Below are 25,604 nucleotides of genomic sequence, written 5' to 3'. Positions count from 1 at the left end.
CTCAGAATTGTGCAAGTGAATTAGGAAGTTCTAGGTTTAGCCTAGTAGGGACTAGGCTAGAGTGAGTCTTGATTTTTTTACTTGAGGCATTGCTACAAAAATAATCTGTAGCTTAGCAAAAGAATATTTAAATGTATTATTTAATCAAACATAAGACTTTGTTTTTCTTTACATTTCCAGAAGTTCTGGTAACAGATCTATTAGCCCATTATTTAGGATGTGAGTTTGACATGGATTCCTAATTTGTGAGTGAAATGTACTTGGGAAAATCCCCAATAAGTGGTACAGAGCAGTTTTCTGAGCTTCTAACTTCTTAATAATTCTGCTGCAGAAATCAAAATATTGAATAAATTATGATAAGTACCTCATGAGTAAATATTTCTAATTGCCACAAAAAGTGGTTGTGCTCATGTTGGTTAGCTTTAAAAACTTTGTCTCCATCTGTTTATGTAGTTGCTGTCCATGATGACTGATGTTGGCAGCTGATTCCTTCAGCTCTGTGACAGAGCAGATATAAAAAGCTCTTCATGTATCCAGGAGCTGATCCCTCATCTCTTGCTCAGGCAGTCTGTGGATACTCAGCAATTCTCAGTGCCATGTCTTGGCACTGCTACTGGCACTACATTGATAATGAGCGTTGCCAGATAATCTGATAAACATTGAATGTGCTTTGTAGGGACTCTGATCCCTGGAACATCACTTCTTGTTTCCAGATGAGTAGGACAAGAAGGAACTCTCTGGAGGCAGCAGGTCTGACCCAAAGCTTGCTGAAGTCAGTGACCAATTAATCTGATTTCAGTGACCTTCCCATCATGGGCCATTGGTGATAGAGGCTTTTGTGGGTCAGTGGGAAGGCTTCTCCTTTCTCAATTCCTGTATCAGTGAGAATCTGTGTAAGCAGCTGCTTTGTGTCATTGGGCCATAATCTCTAGCTTTTGATTGCTATTCCCTCATTTCTAATTGAAAAGACAAAAGAGGGCATGGTACAGTTACCCAATCCTGAAATATTTGTGATTCTCATCTCGCTGTTAAGTGTGTTTGAAATTAGCTGATGAAAAAGCTGGTCATGGGAAAGCTGATAGATGCACAGGCATAAATCTTCCACAGATGCATTGTGAGCATGCCAGCTTTGTTCTCTTAAATAAGGTTAGGGGGAAAATTAAGTACTTTAGTCAGTTTATTTCCTGGAAATTGTTTTTTAGAAAATTCCTGTCTACTTCATTTAACACAGCAAATATCAGTAGAAAGTGGTTTGCCAGGAGTGAAATAAGAATTGTTTGAAAGTAACATTTACAATTGAAATGGATCTTTTTTGCAACTCTTGGTGTCCTTGGCTGTCTGGCTGAAAATTATACCCAAAATCTTTCTAGCCTGGAATCAAAGCATCAGAGGCTGCAAACCAGTTTTTTCTTGGCTTAATACTCAATTCATAGTCAGAAGTTGTTGACATAAATGAAATGTGTGTTGTTTAAATAACAAACATTAAAGCTCTTATGAACTAGAGAATACTAGTCTCCTGTAGTGCTTTTGTTTGCATTTCTATTAGCAAAATCAACTTTAGCCTCTTTCACTTTGGAAGAATGGCTATGGAAATCAAGATTGTTAAAATATATTTGGATGCTTAAATCTTCTGTGAAATGTGTTGGTGGGTGAAGCCAGATACAAAGCATGAACAATTACCATTCAAGTTTGTTGGTATAATTGAAATTGGTATTATCAGCAAACTCCAGGAGCACATTGGCTGGTATTTTTCAACACATGGATTTCTTGGAGGGGAAGAAATAGCTGGTTATGCTAAATGTAAAAGTGTATATGTGATATCTTTTCTTGGTCATCTTTCACAGACCTCAGGATTCTTCATGGTGCCCACTGCATGTAGAGATCCAGCACAAAATCACTGTTGGATAGCTCATCCCAGAGCAATCTCAGAATGAGAAAATAGGTCAGAAAAGGAAATATTTCTGTTTTAATGAAATTGTCCCTCCTTGAGCACACTTGAACAATTTTTGAAAACACTGTATGGAGATTTTTGTGATTATTATTTACTGTCTAATCTTGCAAATATTGGCAAGGTAATGACTAACTTACCTGTTCTACTTCATCTCTTCTGGTTTTTTCCTTTGAAAGCCATTAGGTTGAAATTAAGCTTATTTTGAAGTACTGGAAAGGTAGGGTCCCTGCATGTCATTAGTAAGAGATTTTCTGGTTTCAGAAGGGCTACAATATCGTGGTCTTCTGACTAAATGAGTTAAAATCACCATAAAAGCTTATCCTGGTTTCTTTTGTCTCATCAGCTTTCACATAAGCCTGCTGTTAGATTGTTCACCTTTCTTGAACAGAGGATGCTGAGATGTTCACCTCAGGTTTTAAGGCTGCATTCTCATTGTGGCATTTACACCAATGTAACATCAGGCTGCCTAAGCAGAAATTGAGCTTCTTCCTTGTGTGACCAAAAACCTCAAAGTAATAGATGAGTAGGTGAAGGGTGGAGTTGGAAGCCACTCTCCTTCACTGTTCTCCTCTCCCTAAATACTTCACCCCTCACCCACACTGAACTCATGCTTGAGTGCAAGTCCATTAATGTTACTCAGTTTTAGGTACAATTTATTCTTGTTTATTAGATGGCTAATTCAGTGAAGGTTATGTAAGTTAAAGAAGTTAATGGGCCTGTTAACTTAAAGAAAAAAGTCTGTTATGTGGCAAAACACTCATCTTTTTTCTCCCAGAGTCCCAAAGTCACACTAGAATACAGAATATAGGGCACTGCCTCAGGACTTAAAGTAATTCTTAACATTTTGAAAACTAAAGTGGAGGAAGGTGATTGTGTGGGTGAGTTCTGAACAATATAAGATAAGAGAGAACTTCCTTCTAAGAGTGTATGAGGTTCAGGAACTAAACAAAAAAAAAATAGTTATATCAGATGCCCTGTGTTAATCCTGACTTTGAATCATTTGATTATTTTGTGCTTGTAAACCAGCACCTGAGAGCTCAAGTAAGGAATAAAAGCAGAGGAGGACAATAAATCTCATATTGCAGGAAGAGAGAATTGTAGATATAGAAATCATATAATCAGGGATGATGACTGTTAAGATCTCAAGAGGTAGGGTGAAAAGCTGAGGTGAAAAGGGTGGTTGTGTATCTTATCAAAAAGGTGAAGGATTATGCACTGGGGAATGGCAGTGCAATGTTTAAGGTATGAGTGTGTGAGATTCACTCACTGAGTTCTACACGTGGTTCCATGGACTGTGCAAGCAAATAAACCTTTCATTGCCTCAGTTGCCATTAAAAAAAAAAAAAAAACAGATGATAATCTATTCCCCACACCTTAAAAATATGGGGAGGACAAATACATTGAGCATTGTTGGAACTGAGCTGGTTGTACAAACTTGTAAGGTCCTCATACCTGAATTGATATAGGCCAGAAGTTAAGGAGTATGGGCAGAATGTATTCTTAAAGAGAAACTCCTGGAATTTGCTTTTCTGTTAAACTCATACAGCTTCTTTCCTATCAGACTTGATTTTCTTCAAGAAATATAGGAAAGGCTTTGATTATTTTCCAAAGTGATAAGTAAAATACTTCTTGTCATGAATGTTTATCATTTTCAGAGCATATTCATTTGACTCATGCCTAGGAACAGAAGTAGTGAGATCTAGTGGAGCTGCTGTTCATTAATTTTATGTTGAAGATGATGAAAAATAGAAATTATGTAAGCTTTTGCAGGTTCTGTTGAATTAAAAGAATCCAGAGAAATTAGTATTAGAGGAATGAGCAGAAGTTTTCTTGGATTAACAAGGACTAACCATGGCTTCATCCATAAGCTGCTTTAATGGGTCAGTTTGGAGAAAAGGAATAGTTGTCAAATGCATTACATTTCTGTTCTGCCAGCAGATTGCATTTCAATTGTTTCCACACTGTATGCTTAATATGTCTGAAAAGAAGTCAGTCTTTCAGCAAAACTTCATCCAGCAAATTGCATGATGGCAGGTGAAGAGCAGGTAATATAATTTGACCTGTGGTTGTATTTGGTTAGAAAAATTTCTGAAATGCTAAGTAAGGTGGAATTACTCAACAAGCAAAGAAAATAAATACTGAGATTGGTGTGAGTTCTTTGGGAATATGCCAGTGTAGATATGATTGTGCTTTTTTTGCTGAGAATGTCAGATCAGCTTGTTTAAAGCAGTGTAGTTTCTTGAACTTAGACTTGTTTTTGTTTTCCCACTCTAGATTGTAAAAGAGCATAAAATTGAGATAAGATGGAGGAAGGTGACTTTATTAGCTCCCTAACTGCATGGATTGCTAATTCCAAAGGAGCTCTGGGGAATCCAGACTTTGCAGTTGGGCTGGTCCTGCCCTTCCTGTGTCCAGCAGAGGAGCCCCAGGAGGCAGAGCTCTGACTTCTCAGGTGTGACACTTTCAATAGGCTCAAACCCCTTATTGCATCAGTGCTGGGAAAGCAGTACTGATCCCAAAGATCAGGGGCAAGATTTCTGCCAGTAGTTCTGCTCTTGACATCCAGTTCCTGAGCTGAGAAGTCACTACTTAATTTTTAGAATAATGGGCTGGAGCTACTCTTGAAGTATCATGAGTGCTCTTATTAATGTGGAGCATGGTGGCAAATTTCTGTCATGGCTCTGGAACGCCAGTGTAATGTGGAAAAGCCCAGATAACTTCTACATTGGAACAGCTTCAGTCCCTGCTAAACTGTATTTTGATTTATAGAAGATGAGCTATTGAGAATTTGAAAGAATAGAGTTTGACCTATTTGGGTGAAGTTTCCCCACATCTTTCTAAAATACTGATGTTGGCTGCAAGAGTGAAATTTTCTTTCTTGAAAGGTGAATGTGAGTCAAGACATTTTTAAGGGGCTTTCATTTTTTCTATACTCCAAGTCTTAAGGAGCTGGGCTCTGTTTGAAGAGGAAAAGCTTTGCATGTCAGCACTGTTGTGTCCAGCAGTACAGTGCCAGTGGCTTTGCTGTGCTGAGCAGTGGAGAATGCTGCTGATGGACAGCTTCCTTCTCCCTGTTTGCATGCTCCAGGGAAAGCTGAGATGCCCACTGAACAGTTTGGCACTTCAGAGCTGCCTGGAGAGGGGAACTGCATAGAGCAGCTTCCAGGATCAGAACTTTATCCTTTAAACTTCCCTGGATGTAAAATGTGAGTGCTTGTTTTTTGAACACTCTGTTTCCCCAGGTAAAGGGACTTGACAGCTGCTTCCCATGTGGGGTTGGAATCTTTACTTCCTTCAGAGCTGGAAAGTAAAACTTACTTGTTTGCCACATAGAGGAAGAAGTGACAGGCAACATCATAATGTATGAGGGACTGAAAAACTATGTGCTATGATTGCACAGTTCTTAATTCTTATTAGCTTACCTCTTCCCTCTTCTGTATTTGCATTTTTAATGAGGAATGCCATTTTAGTGAACATTTTGGATGTTTTTCTTTTCAGCTTCATCAAATCAAGTGGTTGCACTTGCTCATTTTATGAAACTTTCCATCCATACCCACCATTTACTAATTTTTTCCTCACTCTGATCAGACTGTTCAGTTTTCTGCATGGTTTTTCTGTTGGCAGCTGAAGTTCATAATCTATTGTTTATATATTCTAATGTCATGAAGTTCCTGTTGAGAGAAGTAGGTTAATATTTTGATTCTCACTTGTCTCTGAATACCTTGTATTTACTGAATGAATGCTCTCTTTATTTTTGAAAACATGCCTTCAATTATTTTTTAATTTGGTTTCCATCATATAAACTAAATCTCCATTTGCTGCTTTTTAGATTTGTGCTGACAAAGATGATGTCTTAGTGGTTTAGTTTTATGTCTTTTATTTTTGTCAAATTTTTCTTCTGCTCCAATGTTTCATAATGTTTTGCATGAACTGTTGCCATACCTCACTTAATGTTTTTTATTAGCACGTGGCTCCTAAACGGGCACTCATTTAGATGATATGTTAGTTTGACCTGCAAGATAAAGATTAATATAAAATGTAATGTTAATGTAGCTGTAGTTCTTGGAATGCAATGTCAGGTAATTCAGAGCATTGGCCAAGGTAGGACAAACTGTACTGCTTTCTGAATTCCTGTATCTCTGGTCTGTTGTAAAGATTACTAATCTCTAGAGAAAGATAATGGGTCACATGTTTAGTGTAATAGCTTTTTGGGTTTTCTGCTTTATCTGCTAATTTTCAAGTCTTTTAAAGTAAGCTCACATAAACAACTTTTAATGTGAAATTTATTGGAAGGAAAACCAATATGTATTTACTGTCATATGCTCAATAATACCAAAGGCTGTTCACTTATATTCCATGTGCTTCCTAACACAAGCAAATTAAACCTGGAGTCACTCAAATCATTAGCTGGATACAAAGAGTACTTCAATATGGAATGGATTGCAAATTCCTTGTGTTTCTTCACCTCTAATTTTCCTCTCTGGTGTTTTTGCAGAATGTACAATTCAGGTGCATGTGTGGGGCACTGAAGCACCACAAGTCACACGGAGCAGTAGCTGTCCTTCTGTAGGTGATGTCACTTGGCATGGAGTAAGGGTGGGTCACTGACACTCTTCAGAGCCACCTTAGTGCCAAACTCATTTGTGGGTTGGGGCATTAAATAGAGCTCCTGTTGAAAAGATGGATTTCTAACATTGGCACTGTCGCTTCTGTTCTACGTGAAAACTTCCTGCGAGTGTTTTTCAAAAAATGTTTTGGAGATTTTTGTGATTTTAGCTTTGTATAGCAGCTCACATGGTTTTCTGGATAAAGAATATGCTAATATACTAGTAGCCAATATTGGCCTTGTGTACATCAGTCCTGTTGTTTCTATTCTAGTGAAAATCAAGTATAGAACTTGCAACACCTGGCAGACAGAGAAAGAATTGCGTTTGCCAAGAGGATTGCAGTTCCAATACAGAAGGTGTTAAACTATGAGGTGGCCATTTCTTTATAATCTCTACTCTCTTTGCATTATATTGCAGAAAGAAGCCATTTATAGTTTTGCTTCAGATTGGAGCAGCTTCTGCAAGAAGACAAATGATTAAATAGATAAATCTTTAGTTTCCATCCTCAGCTGTTCATGCTTCAGGAGCTTTGGAAGTTAAACAACTTAAAATTTCAGAGGCACAACTATGTAGTACTGCAAGTAATAAAACCATTTATAAAAGTTACTGAATCAAAGGCAGCTGAGTGAAGGTACACAGCAACAATAGCACAGTACAGATAATAATTGAGGTATTGCCTCGAACAAAAACAGTGAAGAAAATGATGTGCTTTGAGTGAGAGCAAAGGTACACGAAGGTTTTTGCCAGTGGTTATGCAGCTGTGCCCTGCTGCTACACACTATGACTTGGAACAGTAGAGGGAGACCCAGGATGATTTGTTACATCATACCTTGAGTTTTTTGATTGTTCTTGAGGTGTTTTCAGACAACTGAATTACCATGGAAAAGGGTACAGGCCACATCAGTGTTTCTGGCATTTAATTAGTGCACTTCATTCACATTTTGTTGAATTGTGATGATTTCCTTTAACTTTTTGGAGCACAGTAGGATAGAAATTGTGATCTACAATTTTTTGAAGTATAATCAAAAGTCAAATTACTTTTAATAAATAATCAAAGTGCATTGCTGTCCTTAGTCTGAGAGAAAAGCTACCCCTTGAAATAAGGAAATTTGCATCTAAAAGGCACCTTTGGCTCAGTCAGCTATGTTGATAGTTACTCAGTGTCACCTGTTCCCTGTTAAAGCTTAACCAGTTTGCTAAACTAACATCCATCTAAACCATTGAAATGTAAAGGCTTATATATTAAAAAGCTAATGCTAATTTTCATTATTTATCATAACTTATTTTTTTTCCTAAATAAATGCCAGAAGACTTGAAAACTTTGTTTCCAGATGATTCACTGTAGTTCTCACTCACTTAAAATAATCTGAATTTTTTGTCCTGTTTTCCTGCAGTGCCCTAGTAAATTAACAACTTTACACTGACTGGAATAGCCACGGAAGAGTGTTTGACGTTCCTGCAGTTGTGCAGAGAAGGTGGGAGGTGTGTTCCTTCTGTGGCCACAACAAGGAGCAAGTGTGGGCAGTGAACCATCAGTGATCTTTGCAATGCTCTTCACCAGTGCACAGGGACAGTTTGGCCCAAGTCTGAAGGTTGTTTCCTTAAGGGAACTTTATCTCTTAAAAAATCTTAAACTTCTTGACTTACAGATAGAAGAGCAAATCCTTTTCACTTACAGCTGAAGTGTATTCTTGGGGTGTGTGCAAAAGAGAAATATTAACATAATCTTTTGCCTTTACAAGAACTGAAATTCTAGATTTGGATATAGAAGTCATTACTGTCATACTAACATGTAGTTAACATCTCTCAAGAGTTTTGTTTAAATTACAATGCTCACCTCAAAACCATGTGTTTGAACTTTTCTGTTGAGGCACTGGTTCTGTAGAAATGTGTAAAGGCAGATATGGAAGTACTGAGGAGATCAGCTGTTGATTGGAATGGATTGCCAGCTCCTTTGAGCCTGATGATGCCACATAGAGGGTGTAGCTGCACACTTGAGGCACAGGTAAATGTGCACAGTGTGGCTTGGCATGGGAGTTAGATAGCTCTGGTGCCATAGGTTCAGTCCTGACAACAAGTACTTGCTGCCATTTATGTTTGCAGCAAGGTGAGATGTTTGCACCTCTGCAGGCGTCCTCTCTAGCCAGTGATGAAGTGAATGAAGTCATGATTGAGCTGTTGCTCTAAAAGTGTCTTCTGGGCTCGTGTGGCAGCTGTAGTTTTGAACAGCCCTGGGAAATGACTTGATGTAGTGATGACTTGTGTGCTCCAGTGTGACTTCTTGGAGTGAGTGACTGATTTTTTCAGTTGGCAGACAGTGAACTTGAATTGTTTCATGATGCTGACAAATGAGAAGTATCCCACTTGTCTTCAAGGCAAGAGGAAGTGCAGCTTCTGCTCAGGTCTATTGCTAACTTAACCCCTTGTGGTGGGGAGTGAAAGACATTTTCCTGGCACTAGTAGATTACTTACATGGAAATAAAATAGATTATTTTACATGGTAAACTTAAGAATTACACCTTTTCAACACCCTGTCTCCCACAGCACAAAAGCAGGACAGTCTTACCTATGGCTGTTGTCCAAAACAGTGACAATATCCCATTTTTTACTATGAGCATGCAGTCAGCATCCAGGTTTTCATTATGAAACTTCATCTTTTTTGAGTAAGGTTTTTGTAAAGATGGGAAAATAATATTGGTGGCTTTGTATTTTAAATATTTTATATATATCTCCTGATCCTAATAAGTGAAATCTACCAGCAGTTAATCTGATGGAGATCAGGCTGTTCTGATGTTTCTTTGACCAGTTACCTTGCTTTCATCTTAGGTCCTGTATTGCTTTATCCACCTCTGTTTGTCAGTCCCAACATTTTCATTGGTAATGATACCTGTGGAAAATTTTCTGCAAACTAAATAGTTTTTCTAAAAAAAGCCACAATGATGCCATTCTAATATTTTAATATGCTGAAATATATGGAACAATATCTTTCTTGACAGAAGGTATAGCAGTTTAGTTGTTTAAATAGTTCTCAGAAATAAGGGTTTGGGGAATGAGTGTTCTTCAACTAAACGTGCATGGCACGTTTGTGTATCTTTGACCTTTTACCTTTATCTTCCTTTTCTGCTCACAAGGTCAGTGTTCTCTAGAACTTTTGACTTCTTTTGTTTGTAGCAGCCACTGGATGCTCATATCTCCTTAATTATATGTTTTTGTGTATTGCAAAACAAAAATCAATAAATAAATTTACTTAAGGGGCCATCTTGAAAGGCACAAAGGCTGTGAGGCAGGAATTATCAAGTTAATCACAAAAGCCTACCACCTTTACTCCAATTTTCAAACACAATGAAGATGATATCTCAGTGGCTGAATTGGAAATCTATAATTAGTGTTCACATTTTTGCATCATTTGGTTCCAAAAAATAATAATGGGAAAATAAAATGGCTGATGCAACTGCTCAGTAGATGCCTTTGTTTTATGATCCAAGATTGTATTTACAGAAGGAATGTCTTCATTTCATATCCAGGGAAATATTTTCCTTCTAGAGCACAGCTTTAGAAACCACAGGCTGATTCTGCTGGCAAGTAGGTACACATTAAATATTAGCAATAGCAATGCCATTTGATTGCTTGCCTTCTTTTTGTATAATAATAGTTATGAAGAACAACTTGCCTTTTCTTCCTCAGTATTTCAATTTAACATTTTTTACAGTGTTAGGCTATGGAACTGCTTAGAACCTTGATTTCTGGTTTAAATTATTTTTCTGCTGCTGCAGGAGTATTTAGGAAGGTTTCTATTGTGTTACCTATACCATATGTGTTCTCTTCTAAAAATCATCTTGTTACTTAAAGTGCTCCAAATAAGGAAAAGAAAAAAGGATACCTGGTGTTTTATGGCTAGGTATTGCTGAATACAGGTTTTGTGTACCTGTAAACCAGCTGTACCTGTCTTGAGTCCAAATGGTATTGTGGTCCTCTGGTAATAGCCAGTGAGGAGAACTAAATACTGAATGCTGCTATGTAACTTCAATAGTAGGTACTAATAGAAGTTATTTTCTGGTTAATAATAACCTAAGTACCTCATTTAGAAGTAACTTTATACTAATTACAGATACTGCTGTATGCAAATGAAGCTTTGTGATTTTCAGTAATTTTGGTATCAGCTAGCAGGGTTCTTGCCATACCACCAGGTGTGGTTGAAGCAGCCCCTGTGCAATATTCCACGTGCTAACAGTGTTACTGTGTGAGCCAAATGATCATCCTGCCTAACCTGCATTTGGTTAGGCAGGGCAGTTATGCACAGGACTACGGTCTTTGCCTGAAACCTTGGATGAAAATTCAGATACAAGGTGGTTGTAACAATCACCAAACAACAGATGACAGAAATAAGACCTGTTCTGTTCATTTCCCCAGTTGAGCATGTGGATGTGTGTGTTCTCCCACATCTGTGTTCCCTTGAATTCTTGTGAGGTGCCACCAGCCTGGGCTGCTGCAATCCATGTAATCCTTGGGCTGCCATTCACTGACACAGAGCATCTTCTTTGGAACCCACATGATGCATCCCTTGCTCTGAGGCACAGTGAGTTTGCTTCAGCTGCAAGGTGCTTAGCTTGAGTTCTGCTGTCAGTTTTTATTTGCCATTCTGTTCCTCTCATTCTGTATTTGGACCAAGCTTATTGATTTAGTAGATGGGTGCTGTTGCTGGTGTATTGATTCACTTGCAGTGCCAGCAGGAGTTGTTGGCAGAAGGATCTCCCTTTTTCTTGCACAAGTTGCAAGCAAACATGTAATGCATTCCTCACCATTCCAGAGTTGTTTCGGTTTCTAAGTGTATGAAGCTGTTACTACACTGCTTGCTGTGTCTTCTTTCAAAGTTGCTGTACAGCTGCAGTCCCTGGCTTTTTAAAAAGATCACATTGAGTTTTGGAGGGAGATTTGAGCAGCATGGTGAAAGTGCCAGAAGAGTTTCCTGTGATGTGAACAGAATTCTGCACCAAGAAGTTTTTCTGGTTTCCCTTTGGTTGGCAACTGTCCTAGTAGCTTTTCTACTCCACAATCACATGGATTAAGTTGTTGAAAAAACAACCCTGCAGCTTGAATTGAACTGAAAAGGAACACTCTGAAGATGGCTATGAATAATTCAGTTTCCTCTGTTGTAAGGTAGATGAATCAATCCTTTAATTTTTTATACTACATGTAGGAGGAGTATAAAGTGAAGTATGTGAATAAGGAAGGATAAAGTCCACAATAGAAATTAAAATTTAGAATTTAAGAAATATCCTACTTTATGTATTTATTACTTACTTTATTACCAGCTTTTCAGCAGGTAAAGGACAATTGTAATGTTTTCTTGCAAATTTTAGGGGTCAAGTCATGAACCACTTACCATTTAGGATGTTCATCATTAAGCTGCAGCAAATCAAAGCAGGAAGTAAAAGAATACACTGTTTGTCTCCTAAAACTTGAGCGTTCCTAGAGGGGAAAGTGCACTTTTGCCTTATATTGGTATAGTTCTTTGTCTTCTGATGCATTGCTGTCTTTTGTTTCTGGAATTTTATTTGTAGTTTGAAACTTTGTAGTGTGTTGCAGACATAAAGAAACTCTTAACTGGAGGTTGAATTAGTGTGGTTTACTTTTAGGGTACAGGACTTGAGTAAAGACTTGATGGGGCTATTTAGATGTAAATTCTCAGAATGGAGATTAGGCATGTGGCTACTGTGAATATTCAGGAATTATAGAAAGCTGAACCTGTGTCACCCTTTTAAATTACCTTGGCATAATGCTTAATAATTATCATGGTGAGTAAATACTATTAATGAATAGAAAAATATGGAATAAAATTGATGAGTGTTTTTAGGGTATTTTAGGGATACTTTAAGGTTGTGTACGTAGCATCAGAACATTTCTAGAGGGAAGAGAATTTTTAAAGCTGTTTTTACTTTTATTCTATGTGCACTAGATCACTAGATATAAACAATCTGTTACTCACAGTTTGGTTTAAAAACCTTTAAATTTAGAATTCCTGTCTTACTGTTTAGATTGGAGGAAATAGACTATGTAGCATGATATATTTCTGTATATTAAACCTCAGTTGCAGTGCCTTGCAAATACAAAACTTGCTGATGTAGTTACTGGTTTTTAATAGATCATTGACCCGTCAATCAGACTCTGACCATTTCAGAGATAAAAAGCTTGGCTGTCATTGGCTGCTAGGAATAGAGCACCTTTCCACAAATTAGGAAATGGTGTAATAATTAACAGGTATAATGGATATGTGCATTCAGGTTTCAGGTGTATCTTCATGAGTTTTAGCTCTTGTTATCTTTTGTGTAGTTAGTTAAGCCACTGTCTGCCCACTGATAATTTAACTGCAGTATAAAATGGATTTTTTTTTTTGTGGCAGTAGAATTTTTCTAAAATAATTGTTAGGTTTTTAGCTCACCTTTTAAAATCTGAAGTGAATTGTTCTTTCAGACTTTTATTTATAACAAGGTGTGGAACTTCACTAACAAAACTCATTAAGTGGGTAGTAATTCTGTTCTGAAGCAGCAAAGCAACAGTTATTTTGCTTACAGAGAATTTAGGTAAACTTTATTTTTTTTTTCTTTCTGATTTACAGACTCAGAATGATTTTAGGTACTGATGATTCCTGGTACAGGAAGGAGTTTGACATCTTTGACTCAAAAAGTCCCTTGGAAATTGCCAGAACAGGTCATTAGTAGTGGACCTATTACACGAATCAGAGAGTTGGGAGAGGTCATTTACCATTCCTAAGGTAATTTATGTTTTGAAAATATAAGCTGTATTTTAATTGCAAACATTCATTAAACAACATCAAGATTCAATTCCTTTGGTGTGATCATAGAATCATAGAACAGCCCAGGTTGGAAAGGCTCTTAAAAATCATCAAGTTCCAGACCCTGTGCCATGGGCATGCTTCACTAGGCCAAGTTGCTCAGGGCCCCATCCAACCTGGCCTTAATGTACTGGCACTGCAAAATGGGATCAGCAAAGCAAATCCTGAGTTTAGAGAAGTTACAGAACTGGAAATTAAGGAAAACTTTCTGAATTTTTTTTGTAACTTATAAACCTTTAAACATGTCAACAAGCAAAAGAGAAGTGATACTTAAAATAAGGGGCTGATAAATTACTATATAACTGGACATTTACTAAGTTCATTTGAACTGTTAGTAACATTTTCTGTTTGTCACAGACCTGTTACTGAGCTTTTTGCATTATGTATTGGTAGCCTTTTATCTACAAAGCTTATTAACATCACTTCTTTAGAGATTCAACCTCACTACCACTGCTTGGGCTTTCCCTTACCTGATCCACTACTTTAGTGTTGACTGTAAATTCTGTTCTTCTGGTTATTTGTATATTACCATTCTTTATAGAACTCAAAGCTTTCACAGCTTTGGGCATTGACTTTTAAAAGTTACCATTTTCTGGAACTAAATTTAAATGTGCAATTGCAGAAGTTTGAACACTCCAGTGTTTTAAGTGGTATTTATTTGGTTATGAGCATAAAAGTGACCAGTACTAGTCATTGGGTTTTGTAGCTTCTTTGTATTTTGCCCTAATTTTAGTGATGCATATTGCTTTTCCAGTGACAGCAGTCATGTACCAGAGATCACTATTTTGGAGTGTTTGAGTTTTCCATGTCAAAATGAGCCTTGTGAATGTGCAGATTTATTGACCCCTAGTGGGGTTGTTAGGAAAATGGTTGCTAATTTAATTAGTGCTAAATGAAAAATTTGCCTATTTTGCAATGCTGCATTTGTTTCAATGGTCTTTTTCTTCTATTTACAGCTGGATTAGCTTTTGAATTTTTTCTGGTGTTCTCTACATCTGCAGAATTGCCTATTGAAGCAACTTCTGTTAGCAACAGCACACCCAAACCAAGGAGCTGTTATCAGCATTGTAAGGAACAGTCATAGCTGTTTCTGCATATATTAAAATTATAATTATACAGCAGATATTTTAAAAAATCAAAGGTCTTCTTTTTGCGTGCTGTGTAAGTGGGCTTATTTTTAATTAGCTAGAAAAGCTAGTAATTACTTGAGTAGTTTGGTACTACATAAATGAATTAAAGCAAATCCCAAATCACCTGCTCAAGCTTTACTGATGTCTTGGTGGTTATTAAATAATTTTTATTTATCAGTAATAGCCTGAAACAGTAGTTTCATGCCAAAACAGCATGTAAAATATGGCATTTCTAGCAAACTTTAATTTTAAATATCTCTAGTGTTTTAATAATTTAGTTGAAACTATAATTTTCTGGGAGATGAAATGATCTCCTAACCGTGCTGTGAAGATTTTACATTTATTTCAGATGGGTTAAAATCAAGTACTGAATAGTGAAGTCACATTTGACTGTTTGATTAGCAATAGTAAATGAAGACAAATAGGTCAATAATTAAATTTAAGTTTAACTTCACTATGTGTTTCCATGTATCAGAATCAGAAACTAGGTGTTGCTATAAATTTATTTTTCTGTGCAAATTTGACAGAAATAGGTGCTGAATATTTCTAAAATAAATTCCCTTTTTTAGATTTTGTATATCTGTTTTTATAGGCTCTAAGTAGTTAAGTAGTGTTTTTACCAGTTAAACTATGAAATATTCCCATGAATTTTAGGTATTTTTAAAATTGCAAAGAAAAAGTAAATTTTTTTTTTCTTTTTTGCATCTGCTGATATTTATTATTGTGCTTATTGTATAAACCACATTATTTAAAGTCAAACTTACACAGCAGTGAAAAATGTCCCAAAGAGCTGAGATTCATGTTTTTGTGGGGGCGCCCAGCATCCCGGGGCTGGAGCCGAGCTGGGCCGCTGCTGGTGAGCGCTGGAAGGAGCTGCGCTGGTTGTGCCGCAGCCCTGGCTCTGTTCCTGCGGGGCCCCGCGCTGCCGCTGCCCCCTCCGTGCCCCAGGCAGGGAGCTCCGCACCCACACGGGTCCCCACCAGCGGGGCCCGAGCTCAGCAGGGCAGGGCCAGGGCAAAAGAAAGAAAAGATTTGCCATCTCCTGCCCCTGTGGCGCTAAACTGCGCGCCTGAAAAGAGCCCAGGTGTAACTTGCTCTGATTGTGAGGAACCCAAAGACAGAATTGCAGATGTAAATCAGGCTGCAGATCAGCACCTGCCCCAGGGCTGTGCAGAGTCAGCTGGACAAGAGAAGCCATCAGGTGCCTGCTGCCCAGAGCTCACTGAGACAAACGCCTGTCCTTCAGAAGTTGACAGCACCAACATTTCTGCTTTGGTTGCCAGCACTGAGCAGGGCAGCATCCACCTGCAGTCTGTGGGACTTGAGGCAGCTCACAGAAGTGAGCATTATGAACATCTGAGTCAGGGTATGGATGTGCTTTTCCAAAAAGGTCAGGAGTCCAAGCCAAAAGAGCCAAATGACTGTGCAGGCTTTGCAGTGTCAGCAGACACTGAGTTTCGTAGTGTAGTGACTTTGAGTCGGGTGGCTGTTTCTGCACAGAATGAGATGCAGGAAAGAATTGTAAAACTATCAGAAATAGAAGCAGGCAAAAAAGCTGAAGAAGGACAGTATAATCACTTCCAGTGTGATTCTGGTGTTGGAACATGTACTACTACTGTTACTGAAAATGAGTATGAGGAAGAGGATGCGAGTTCTCTTGAACTTTTCAGTTCTGAGGATGATGGGGAAAATGTTTCTATTAAAGCTATAAAACAGGAAGAATGTGCTCAGGAAAATGCAGAAAAGCTTCAGGAACTTCATGTTCCTGCTGAGGAACTTGTAAATGAAATCCTTATAGAGCCATTGAGCTCTGGGACACTGTGCTCTCAAGGGAACTGTTCTCACAAGAACTTTTCTAAAAGACCCCGCAAGCATGAAGATTCCTTTCATCTTTCTCACTCAGCATTTAGAAGACAGCTGAAATCCAAGAGAGCTAAACTGAATTCTTCTCCACCTGGTTCTGGGGTGAGAGTGGATCCAGACAGGATGGCAGAGTTCAAGAAACTCCAAAAGAAACTATCACAACTTAAAAATTGCTGCAGCAAAAATCAAAAGTACAATATTTTGGTTGCAGTTGTACATCCTTGTCATATCAAAGAAATACAGAAGAAGACTAAACCAAAATCTTCATGTAAAGTTCCTGTGGCAACAATTGTTGTTACTGACCAGTCAGAAATTGAGAGAAAGGTGGTGCTGTGGCGTGATGCTGCATTTTGGTCCCTCACTGTGTTTCCTGGGGATATTGTACTGCTTACAGGTGAGAGTTCTTTTGTTTGCCTTTTTAAAATATGGATCTTAAAAAGGCCTGTTTAAAGTAGATAAATGTAACAAGTCATTTGGAACTATGGCTAAGCATTTGTAAGTTGCTTACTTACATCACTGAGTTCTCATTCATCCTGCCAGTGGAACATTGACTATTCCATGGGAGTTTGCCCTCAGACACAGCCATGAGAGTCAGGGCCATTCTGTAAGGTGTCAGTGTTTTCAAAGAGTTGTTCCTGGAAAGTACAAGTGCTGCTACAAACCAGACCTAAGCAGTGTCTGCTAGGAGGCTAATGAATTTAAGAATTATATCAAATTGATGAGAAAATTTTACTAACTCCTTGTAAATGGTGTTGGTAGATTAAAATAAAATAATCACTGTGTTTCCAAGTGTTCTCTTTCATACCCTGTGCCTTACACATCTGTATGTAAGACAGTTATATAGTCAAGAGAAATATTATACACTTCAGTATTGTTGACATGTGAGTTGATAAAGTTGTTTTTTTCTTGCAGATATAATAATGTATGAGAACCCTTGGTGTGGAGAGGTCATGCTTCAGTCAACATTTACCAGTCAGTTACTGAATCTGGGGAACTGCTCAGCTCTCAATGCAGAAAAATGTAAGATTGTATTGCATAAGTTGCCAATGAAAATCACAATAAAAGAGCTATTTCAAGTGCTCCATTTTGCTGGCAATGCCTCACACATAGGGTAAAATAGAAATGTGTGCAACTGAGAGGTCCAAAACACAATAGAAAAATGTGACAGGAACACTGAGCTCAAGATGTGGACATGGCATCAGATAGGCATGTGGAGATCATGATAAAGTTTGGTGACTACCACTCTGAACCCAAAAAAAAAAAAAAAATTAGTTTAGTTTAGGAAAGAGCAGTTATCCCAGGACCTGCCCATGTGATGTCTGAGATTGCATGAGGATTAACTTTTTTGCAAAATGGAGTAAGTAGATCCATTCAGGGAAATGAAAGGAGGGTTGGAGACTGAGGGGAAAATACTGTGGAAGTATCACCATTGTTCTTCCTGTCTTTGTGATGTCCAGTGTTGTGATGCCAGCTCTTAAGGCAGATTCTGAGGTCAATGACCAAAACCAGCTTTCTTTTTACCAAGCTATGATACAGGATTTTTTTGGTGTCTTTTAAAGTATTGCACTTGGCTTAACTTCATCTGCCTCCTCTTGATACTACCCTGAAGTACAGTTTAATTTCAAATCAAGGGTTATTTATCTCAGGAATTTCTAACTTTAAAATTATTCTAAAACTGTTCTGATTTTTTTCAGTGTAAACATGTTCCAAGTTACAAGTTTTATACTTCTAAGCATAAAAAGCAGTGTGTGACTTTGCCTTTTTTCCATGTAAGTTTATTCTCTAGTGGATGATGGTGTTCTGCATGGTTTATTGGCATACCTATCATCAGAATTTCCACACTTCAGAGACATTCCACAAAGACAAGTTCAGAGACTGGATGATGTTCGGTATGTGCAGCTAGATCAGCTCCAGCCCAATACTTTGGTGCACTCAATCCTGAAAATTATCAATATTTCTGTGTTAACAGGTGAGTTCATGCACTGGACTTCAACTTCTGCCATAGGTGGAACTTAAATAATAATTTTGCAAGGCAAAATGTTTCTCACTGCTTGATTTCTCACTGCTTGCACAAAGATTTGATCTCATTGCACTGTCATCTTGAACTAGTAAGATACAAATTTCTACCCACATCATCAATAGCATGTTTATTAGTTTTAAATGCAGAATTTTGAAGATAAAAATCTTCATCATTTGCTCTAGTAAATCTAGCAATTAGATATTCCATCCAGGTGTTCTTGTTCAAGAATTATTTATGAAAAATGCTGTAGTTTTAGTGTGGAACTGAAACAAACATGCAGTGTTCTGGATGAGAGCTGTGTAGAGATTTGTCTGTACTGTTACTAATAGTTTTAGTGTGCCTTGTACACCTTGTGCCTATAGTTTTCTTTTATGTGAAAACTTCTAGAGAAATGTTTCTTCCACTGTATTCTACAGAAGTTATGGGAACTTTTAATTACAACAGTTGCTGAGAGATTGAGTACAACTTCTTTCTACTCAGTACAAGTCAGGAGGAATGGGAGGTGAAAGATGCTCAGATACCTCCTCCTTCATAGGGAGTTGTCCAGTTACTGAGTATTTAGATACTCAGTAACTGGACAACTTAGATTTTTAAATTTTAGACAACTAGACAACTTTAGATTTTTATGGATAAAAGTTAATTAATGTACTTTATGCACTCCCTCAAACTAGATTCATGTTGCAGAAGAAAGCTGGTTATTTTCTGTCCAGAAGAAATTTGAGGTGTATTCTTCTTTGCTTTTAATTGTAGCATAAAATGTGATAACACCAAGATTTCACTGTAATACTGAGGCACATGGGGTTTGTATGCTTGTGTGCTTTTTACTGTAGAAGTAATGTATTTTCAATTCTTACCAGAATCTGTGTACAGCTACAGAGGTGGCAGCCAAAGAAAAATTATTCTAACAGTAGAACAGAACAGAGATCAACACTATAGGATGGTTCTGTGGGGAGCAGGGGCTGCCTGGTACCCCCAGCTTCAGAGGAAAAAAGGTAAGGTCCTTGTAGCTATGGGTAGGTCTGAAAAGGTTTTTGTGATGCTGTTAGTGCCTTTTAATATTCAGCTGTAACCTTTATCCATTCAGCCTTTAAATACTCCCCTTGGAGGGGTAATGTATTTTGTGCTAATTCTAACATCTCCTCTGTTTAGAAGCAGTGCCATCAGCCACAGAATTTGAATGCCCTTCAGAAGACTGAGAAGGCATAAATATTTAAAAACTTCAATCTATTTACAAGATGCACTTACTTGTATAGTGCCTGGTTAAGTAATTATAAAAAAATCCATGTTATTAACTGTGTTACCGGTTTTGCTGGCTCTTCCTTACCATTGTCTGGTGTAGCATGAATTGCTGGGTTTTCCTACTCCTTTTTTCATTCTCTGCTACTCACTTTACTCATGTCAGGCTTTATATCCTGATGGTCTTGAGAACAAGTCCAGCTGTAACTAAGTAAAAGCATCTCTTGCAAGAATTGCATAGACTGTGCAGTGACTGCTACCAAACTTTGATTTTTTCCTAGTCTTATTCTTTTAAGAAAAGTTCAGCTAGGTTTATGTTAAGTTTATAATTGTGGAGATAGAAGATGAAAAAAATAGGGACATATTAAAAAATGGAAGTTGATTAATAAGATGAAGATTTTTTTTTCTCTGAGACACTGCCAGCATTAGTGCTGACAACAAATTTCAGAGCTGGTTTCTTTTTCAGAATGCTGAGTTGCCGTGACAGCTGAATTTGGTAGAGGTGAAATGAAATTTCTGTTATGGGAAACAACTCATGCAAAGTTTATAGGGAAAGGAAGAACCTTGCATGTCATCAAACTTAAAAGGAAGTTGCCAGAGCTGGCTATATGAGAATGTCTTCTGATTTGTTTCTCAGTCTTTTAAGTGACCTTGTCTTTCTGTAAATTAACCACGGTACAGAAAGTAAACTCTTCTGTTTGCTTTTTTTTGTTCTGTAGACCACATATGGGCCTTCAAATACCTTTTGGTCCAGTGTAGTTCTGTCTCAGGTGACCTGGAACTGCACACTACTCCATGGTCATCCTGTGAGTGCTTGTTTGATGATGATAAAAGGGCAGTTGAATTTAAAGAGAAGTTTCAGAAAAGTCAGACATCCCTCATGGAGTTGACAAGGCTCTCAGCACTCCTGGATGAAAAATGCTCAGGTAAATGTTATCCATAGCTCTGTCATGTCTGTTGTGCCATGCACAAGTAGGCAAAATAATGCTCCCTTGATGAGGCAAGGTGGTTGTTTGTTTAAGGTAGCCCAGGTCTGGTTCTGAATTTCTTCTGGAGGCTGCTGCCCTGTTCTTGGCCAAACTGAATGCAGCCTTTGTTCCATGAGCCCAGCAGAGGGATAGATGTGGTGTGTGCCAGGCAAAGGCAGCTTTGGAACACAGAGGGAAATGCTGACTTCTGTTGTCCACACCAGCCAGCCCAGTAATGATGTGACTAATTACTGGAAGTTCATCAGTGTTTCTCAAAAACTGGAACTCTCAATAACAACTGCTATTGAAAACTTCTTACAAAAGGACAAAGAAGACATTTTACACAGTCATCCTCTCCAGATAATCCTAGAAGATGGCTGTGGGTGGTGTTAAATTCTAGGAAGTGATTGAAGCTGTTCTTGCAGCATTTAACTCTAGTTGATATATAAATAGTGAAAAGCTAAGTTGTTAAAGCTGTGCTTTTCAGTGTCTTTGAAACAGTGGGAAGAAAATCACTTGGAAATTCTTTGCACAATTTTGATCTCTTATTCAGGCACCTTCTATAGTGGCATCTACTGATATAGTACCTGAAAATGTAGTTGTTCTACACGTTTTAAAATGATATTTAGTCACCAAGATTTTTCACTGAATAAAATACCTCTAAAAATGTGAGCATGTGTTAACAAAGGGGGAAAAAACTGAGAAAGTTCTTGACAGCAATTTTGGTTTTTAATCAGCTGTAGCCATTGATTTTGCTTTCAGTTCTAAATAAAACTTAATTCATATTTGAATTGTTTTTGTAGGAGTGGTCCAAGTGAAAGCCCATATCTTGGAACTGAAATTTACCATTTCCACTGGTCAGTACAAGCAACTCATCTTCTCTGCTGACACTTCCCTGGAATGTGTTTTGGCTTCTCTGCCTATGATTACGTATTCAGGTTGTGCCAAATGTGCTTTGGAACTAGAGGCAGATGAGAACATGATCTATAAGCAATGTATTAGATGTCTGCCATACAGCAAAGTAAAAACATTCTACAGGTAAACAAAATAAAGTAATGTGTATTATTAGGGAGGTAAACTTTCTCCATTTTATTTTCCCCCATATCTAAAAGTCTTTGTTAAAGGTGTGGTTAGCAATCTGTCTCTCTAATGAATTTTCAGTTTGTTGTTCTTGAATTGGTGTATTATATTGTCATTATTTATACATGATATTCTTAGTTTAAATCTAACTTTTTAATTTCTATGAATACTATCATGCAGGAATGATGTTTACCCAGTACTGTGTCAGATAAAGCTGAGGTGGAGTAGAAGCTTGAGGACCAAAGGAAGACTCCTTGAGAATCTTGTTCCAGCCTAAATCTGAAATCATGTGAAGGCAGAACCATGTTTTTAACTGATTAGTTCAGTTTCAGCTGTGCAGAATTAATATTGACAAATGTTTTCAATAAACATTCTGGGAGAGCAGAGATAGTGAGTTATCACCAGATGGCACTGTGAGACACATATATTCACACTTAGAGAAAATAAACCAAGTGGATCCAGTTGATGTAGGTACATCTTTATTAACTAACTGTTCAATTCTCACATTTATCTTGGGCTTTGAAATGTAATTTTCATTGTGACTAGAAAGACGTAGCTAGAGAATGTTTATTGAGACAACCATGGACGTGATAGAATTCTAGAATATGTAAATTTTCAATCTAAATTTTTTCTCAAATTCTTTCTAAACTCTTTCATAATGAGCTTAATGAATCATTAACTTAAATAGTATTACTTAATGAACTAGGACTTAAATATCCTATTTATCTAATCAGGTAGTGACTTAGTATTTTTCATCTAAGCAAAATAGTCTTGCATCTTTATGTGCTATTTGTTTTTCTGTGAGGGAGGATTAAGTGCAAAGAGGTTTTTTCCTTAACTGAAAAGGTTCTGCCAGTCTTTCATAAGGCTATAAAATCTCAGTGGGCATGAAGGACCTCAATTTGCTCCTGTACAAAAGAGGGTAGAAAAATGATAAGGATTTCCAGTGTTTGTATTCTCAGCGTGGGAACACGTCCAGATGTAGAATTTACATGTCCATTATTTTCAGAGACACACCTGACATTTTTGCACTGAAATTTTCTTCTCATCAATTTAGTAAGAGTGCATCACCTTGGGAGTATTTCCAAATAAGTATTTTTGTTTGTTCTGTGGTTTGTGAAAACATTTGGTACTTTTCATAGTGCAAGAGCTATACCCTGGCATTATGTGGCTATAAAGTGATGTATTAAGACAGCTAATACAGAGTGATGTTGATACAGGTGGTACGATTCCAGGTGATACACCTAAGCTTATGTCCCTGCTTTGCACTTCCACCACCTCCATGGGCAATCCTGACCATCCTAACAGTAAAAAATTTCCTTCTAGTGTCTAATCTGAGTGTCCTGTCTCAGTTTAAGGCCATTTCCTAATTTATTCCTCAAACTGATTCCAGTGCTACAGATTTGACACGAGTACATAGAGATTTTCTCACTTTTCTATTTCTTGGTATGATGTTGTAGTGCTTTCTAAAATTTTCCTTCAATAAAAAACAAACCATAGCAGCTAACTTTCATGAAACTTTGTTTTCTGATCTAGACCTGCTTTGATGACAGTAGAAGATGAAGGACATGAAATTTATGTTCATGTGGTGTCTGAGTTGATGGAAAAAATCTTCCTCAATATTCCTGCAGACTGGCTGAAGAGATCAGTAGGTACTGATTCATGAATTACTTGTGATAGAAACAGGCAGCAAAGTTCACAATGGAAGGAAAATTTTTAATCATTGACAGTTTAAAAAAAACCACTAAGCAACCAACATCAAAGTGGCTGTCTGACAAACTCAGAATTTCACAGGAGAGGTTGCAACAACAGGAGGTGGGAGGTGTGAATAACTACGACTTAGTTATATAATAGGTATGTACCTAAATATTCAATAACTAAATAGATTCCTTATGTGCAAAATTGAATGTCTTAGGAGCTTTTAGAAGGAGCTGGCATGTTTTCATGATGTGAAACACTGAGCTGTGTTTCAGACAAGCTTCACAATACATCCTGTTTGACTTGAGGTGTTTTATGTAATTCACAGGTGTTAACAGTTTAATCAGAAACAGGCTCAGCTCATTGTTTTTAAAAAGTAATTAAAAATAAAAGCTAATTTTCTGTTCAGATGTTGAGCTTCACTTGCAGTAATTCAGTGGAGCTTCATGGAGGTAGAACTTGAATGTTAGGTGCTATTGTGAAAATCAAGTGTAAATTGAATTGTTTTGTGTTTTGCAGTGCCCTCTTCAGATATAACCTACAGCGCAATAGTAGCAGATCTGTGTCATTCACTGCTGGCAGATACAGAAGCATCCTATTTGCTGGAAATCAGAAGCCACTTTGTGCTAGATGAGAACAGCTATCCTTTGCAAAAGGATTTCCATCTGCTGAATTTTCATCCTGATCTTTGACCTCTGCACTAATTGAGTAACAAAGACCATAAGGACACACAGATGGGAAGCAGAAGAAAAATTACTTAGCTGAAGGAAGCAAATCTCTTAAAAACTATAATAAAGGATTTTGGTTTTAACTTATGAAAAAAACAAAACTATTAAGAGGACTGGTATTGAATATCTGCTAATAGTATATACTGCTGGAGTAATTCTGATGAATTTTAGTAAGATATATTTTTATACACGCATAATATATTTTTATACATGCATATTTGTGTTAATAATGATGTTAATAAACTCCAACAATTTCTTCCATATCTGTTTTCCTTTTTCTCCTCAGAAAAGTTCACTACTGTTGTGAGAGACTGAATTTTCCTGAGACCTGGCATATTAGAGGAAGACAGAATTCACTAATATTTTAGTTACTCAGTTTTTATTTATCTTATCCCATATGCTATCTGGAGCTTGGTGGTTTTGTTTGCTGTTGTGGTTGCTTTCCTTACTTTTAACAGCAGAATTTTTGCCATTAACCTCAGCAATTTTGCTGCTGCTCTTTTCTCTTGTAAAACAGAACTGGTTTGTAATCATTCCACCTCCTTCAGCTCAAGGTAAGTTGCAAGCACAGGATCAGATGGATGTTATATAAAAGGCAGTAGGTTAAAAAATTGCTCATTATGTGACAGTTAATAACATTGTATTAGAACTCCTTATTTGATGATGTTTCTTGCTGTGAAATAACTCTTGTTCCAGTTAGAGTCAAAAAGGGCCTTTCTCATTTGCTTCCCTTGGATGAATGTGAGTACAAGTACATTGGTAAGTGCATTAGAATTTGTTTCTTGACAATTTAGCAGAAATTACTGAACACACAAGCTGGAAGTATTGTTACTTTCATGTATGAGAAGAAAAGAGGACCACACTGTACATCAAGTCAGACAGGTGACTTCCCACCTTGGGGTATTTGTTAACAAACACTGTGCATTGCATGCATCTTCTGCACATGCTCATTAACCAGCTGTCTGAAATACTACTAACTGCTCACTTTTAAGATCTTTACTGGTATGATTGAAATAATAAAATGCAAAATTTATTTGGTAAAATAATTTTATTCTAGTAATATGTAAACGGAATGGTTACTGGGTAGTTTTTCTCCCCAGAACAAACACAATGACTTTGCTTATCTGATTGGTTTGCAGTTGTTTTGTGGGGCTGAAATTTGAATACAGCCCTTTGGGGTTGAGTTGCTGGTATTACCCCTTTAGATTTAATTTAGGTTGAGCACTTTGTCAAATTCAGTTTAATGTAATGAGTTTTGGCTCACTTTGTATCCAGTGGTGTAATTAGCTAGACAGACTGAGGGTGCTGTGTACCATATCAGATGGTGGATCAGGGAGGTCTGTTATCTTACAATTCCTCTGTGGTATCTTCTCATTCATAGCATTTCCTTGAGGTAATAATAATATTATCAAAATGGAAAGTGGTTTCATCTCCCCAGAGAAGGCTGATATTTTTAAGACTTTGAATTAA

The 25,604-nt window shown here is 37.4% G+C and overlaps 1 protein-coding gene across 18 annotated transcripts in view; it reads left to right on the top strand.

Annotated features, from left to right (window-relative positions):
• Positions 1-24,386, top strand: part of SHLD2 (shieldin complex subunit 2) — a 28,957-nt gene extending 4,571 nt beyond the window's left edge. For 3 of the 18 annotated variants that reach the window (XM_064716920.1, XM_064716921.1, XM_064716927.1), the window contains 11 exons: positions 6,447-6,547; positions 7,953-8,150; positions 13,175-13,330; positions 14,368-16,798; positions 17,317-17,424; positions 18,179-18,373; positions 19,282-19,416; positions 20,380-20,586; positions 21,432-21,666; positions 23,245-23,360; positions 23,926-24,386. In XM_064716920.1, the coding sequence (XP_064572990.1) occupies positions 15,319-16,798; positions 17,317-17,424; positions 18,179-18,373; positions 19,282-19,416; positions 20,380-20,586; positions 21,432-21,666; positions 23,245-23,360; positions 23,926-24,098 (2,649 nt within the window). In that variant the 5' untranslated portion in view covers positions 6,447-6,547; positions 7,953-8,150; positions 13,175-13,330; positions 14,368-15,318 and the 3' untranslated portion in view covers positions 24,099-24,386. Of the gene's footprint in view, positions 1-1,844; positions 1,943-4,225; positions 4,404-4,956; positions 5,158-6,446; positions 6,548-7,952; positions 8,151-8,454; positions 8,564-11,688; positions 11,716-13,174; positions 13,331-14,367; positions 16,799-17,316; positions 17,425-18,178; positions 18,374-19,281; positions 19,417-20,379; positions 20,587-21,431; positions 21,667-21,888; positions 22,176-23,244; positions 23,361-23,925 lie in introns of those variants that run through there. The other 15 variants (XM_064716928.1, XM_064716919.1, XM_064716931.1 and 12 more) reach the window with 13 other exon arrangements.
• The last annotated feature ends 1,218 nt before the right edge of the window (positions 24,387-25,604 follow it).

Source organism: Zonotrichia leucophrys, chromosome 6 (genome assembly GCF_028769735.1).
Source record: "Zonotrichia leucophrys gambelii isolate GWCS_2022_RI chromosome 6, RI_Zleu_2.0, whole genome shotgun sequence".
Taxonomy (NCBI): Eukaryota; Metazoa; Chordata; class Aves; order Passeriformes; family Passerellidae; genus Zonotrichia; species Zonotrichia leucophrys.
This window is presented reverse-complemented; position numbering and strand designations above follow the sequence as displayed.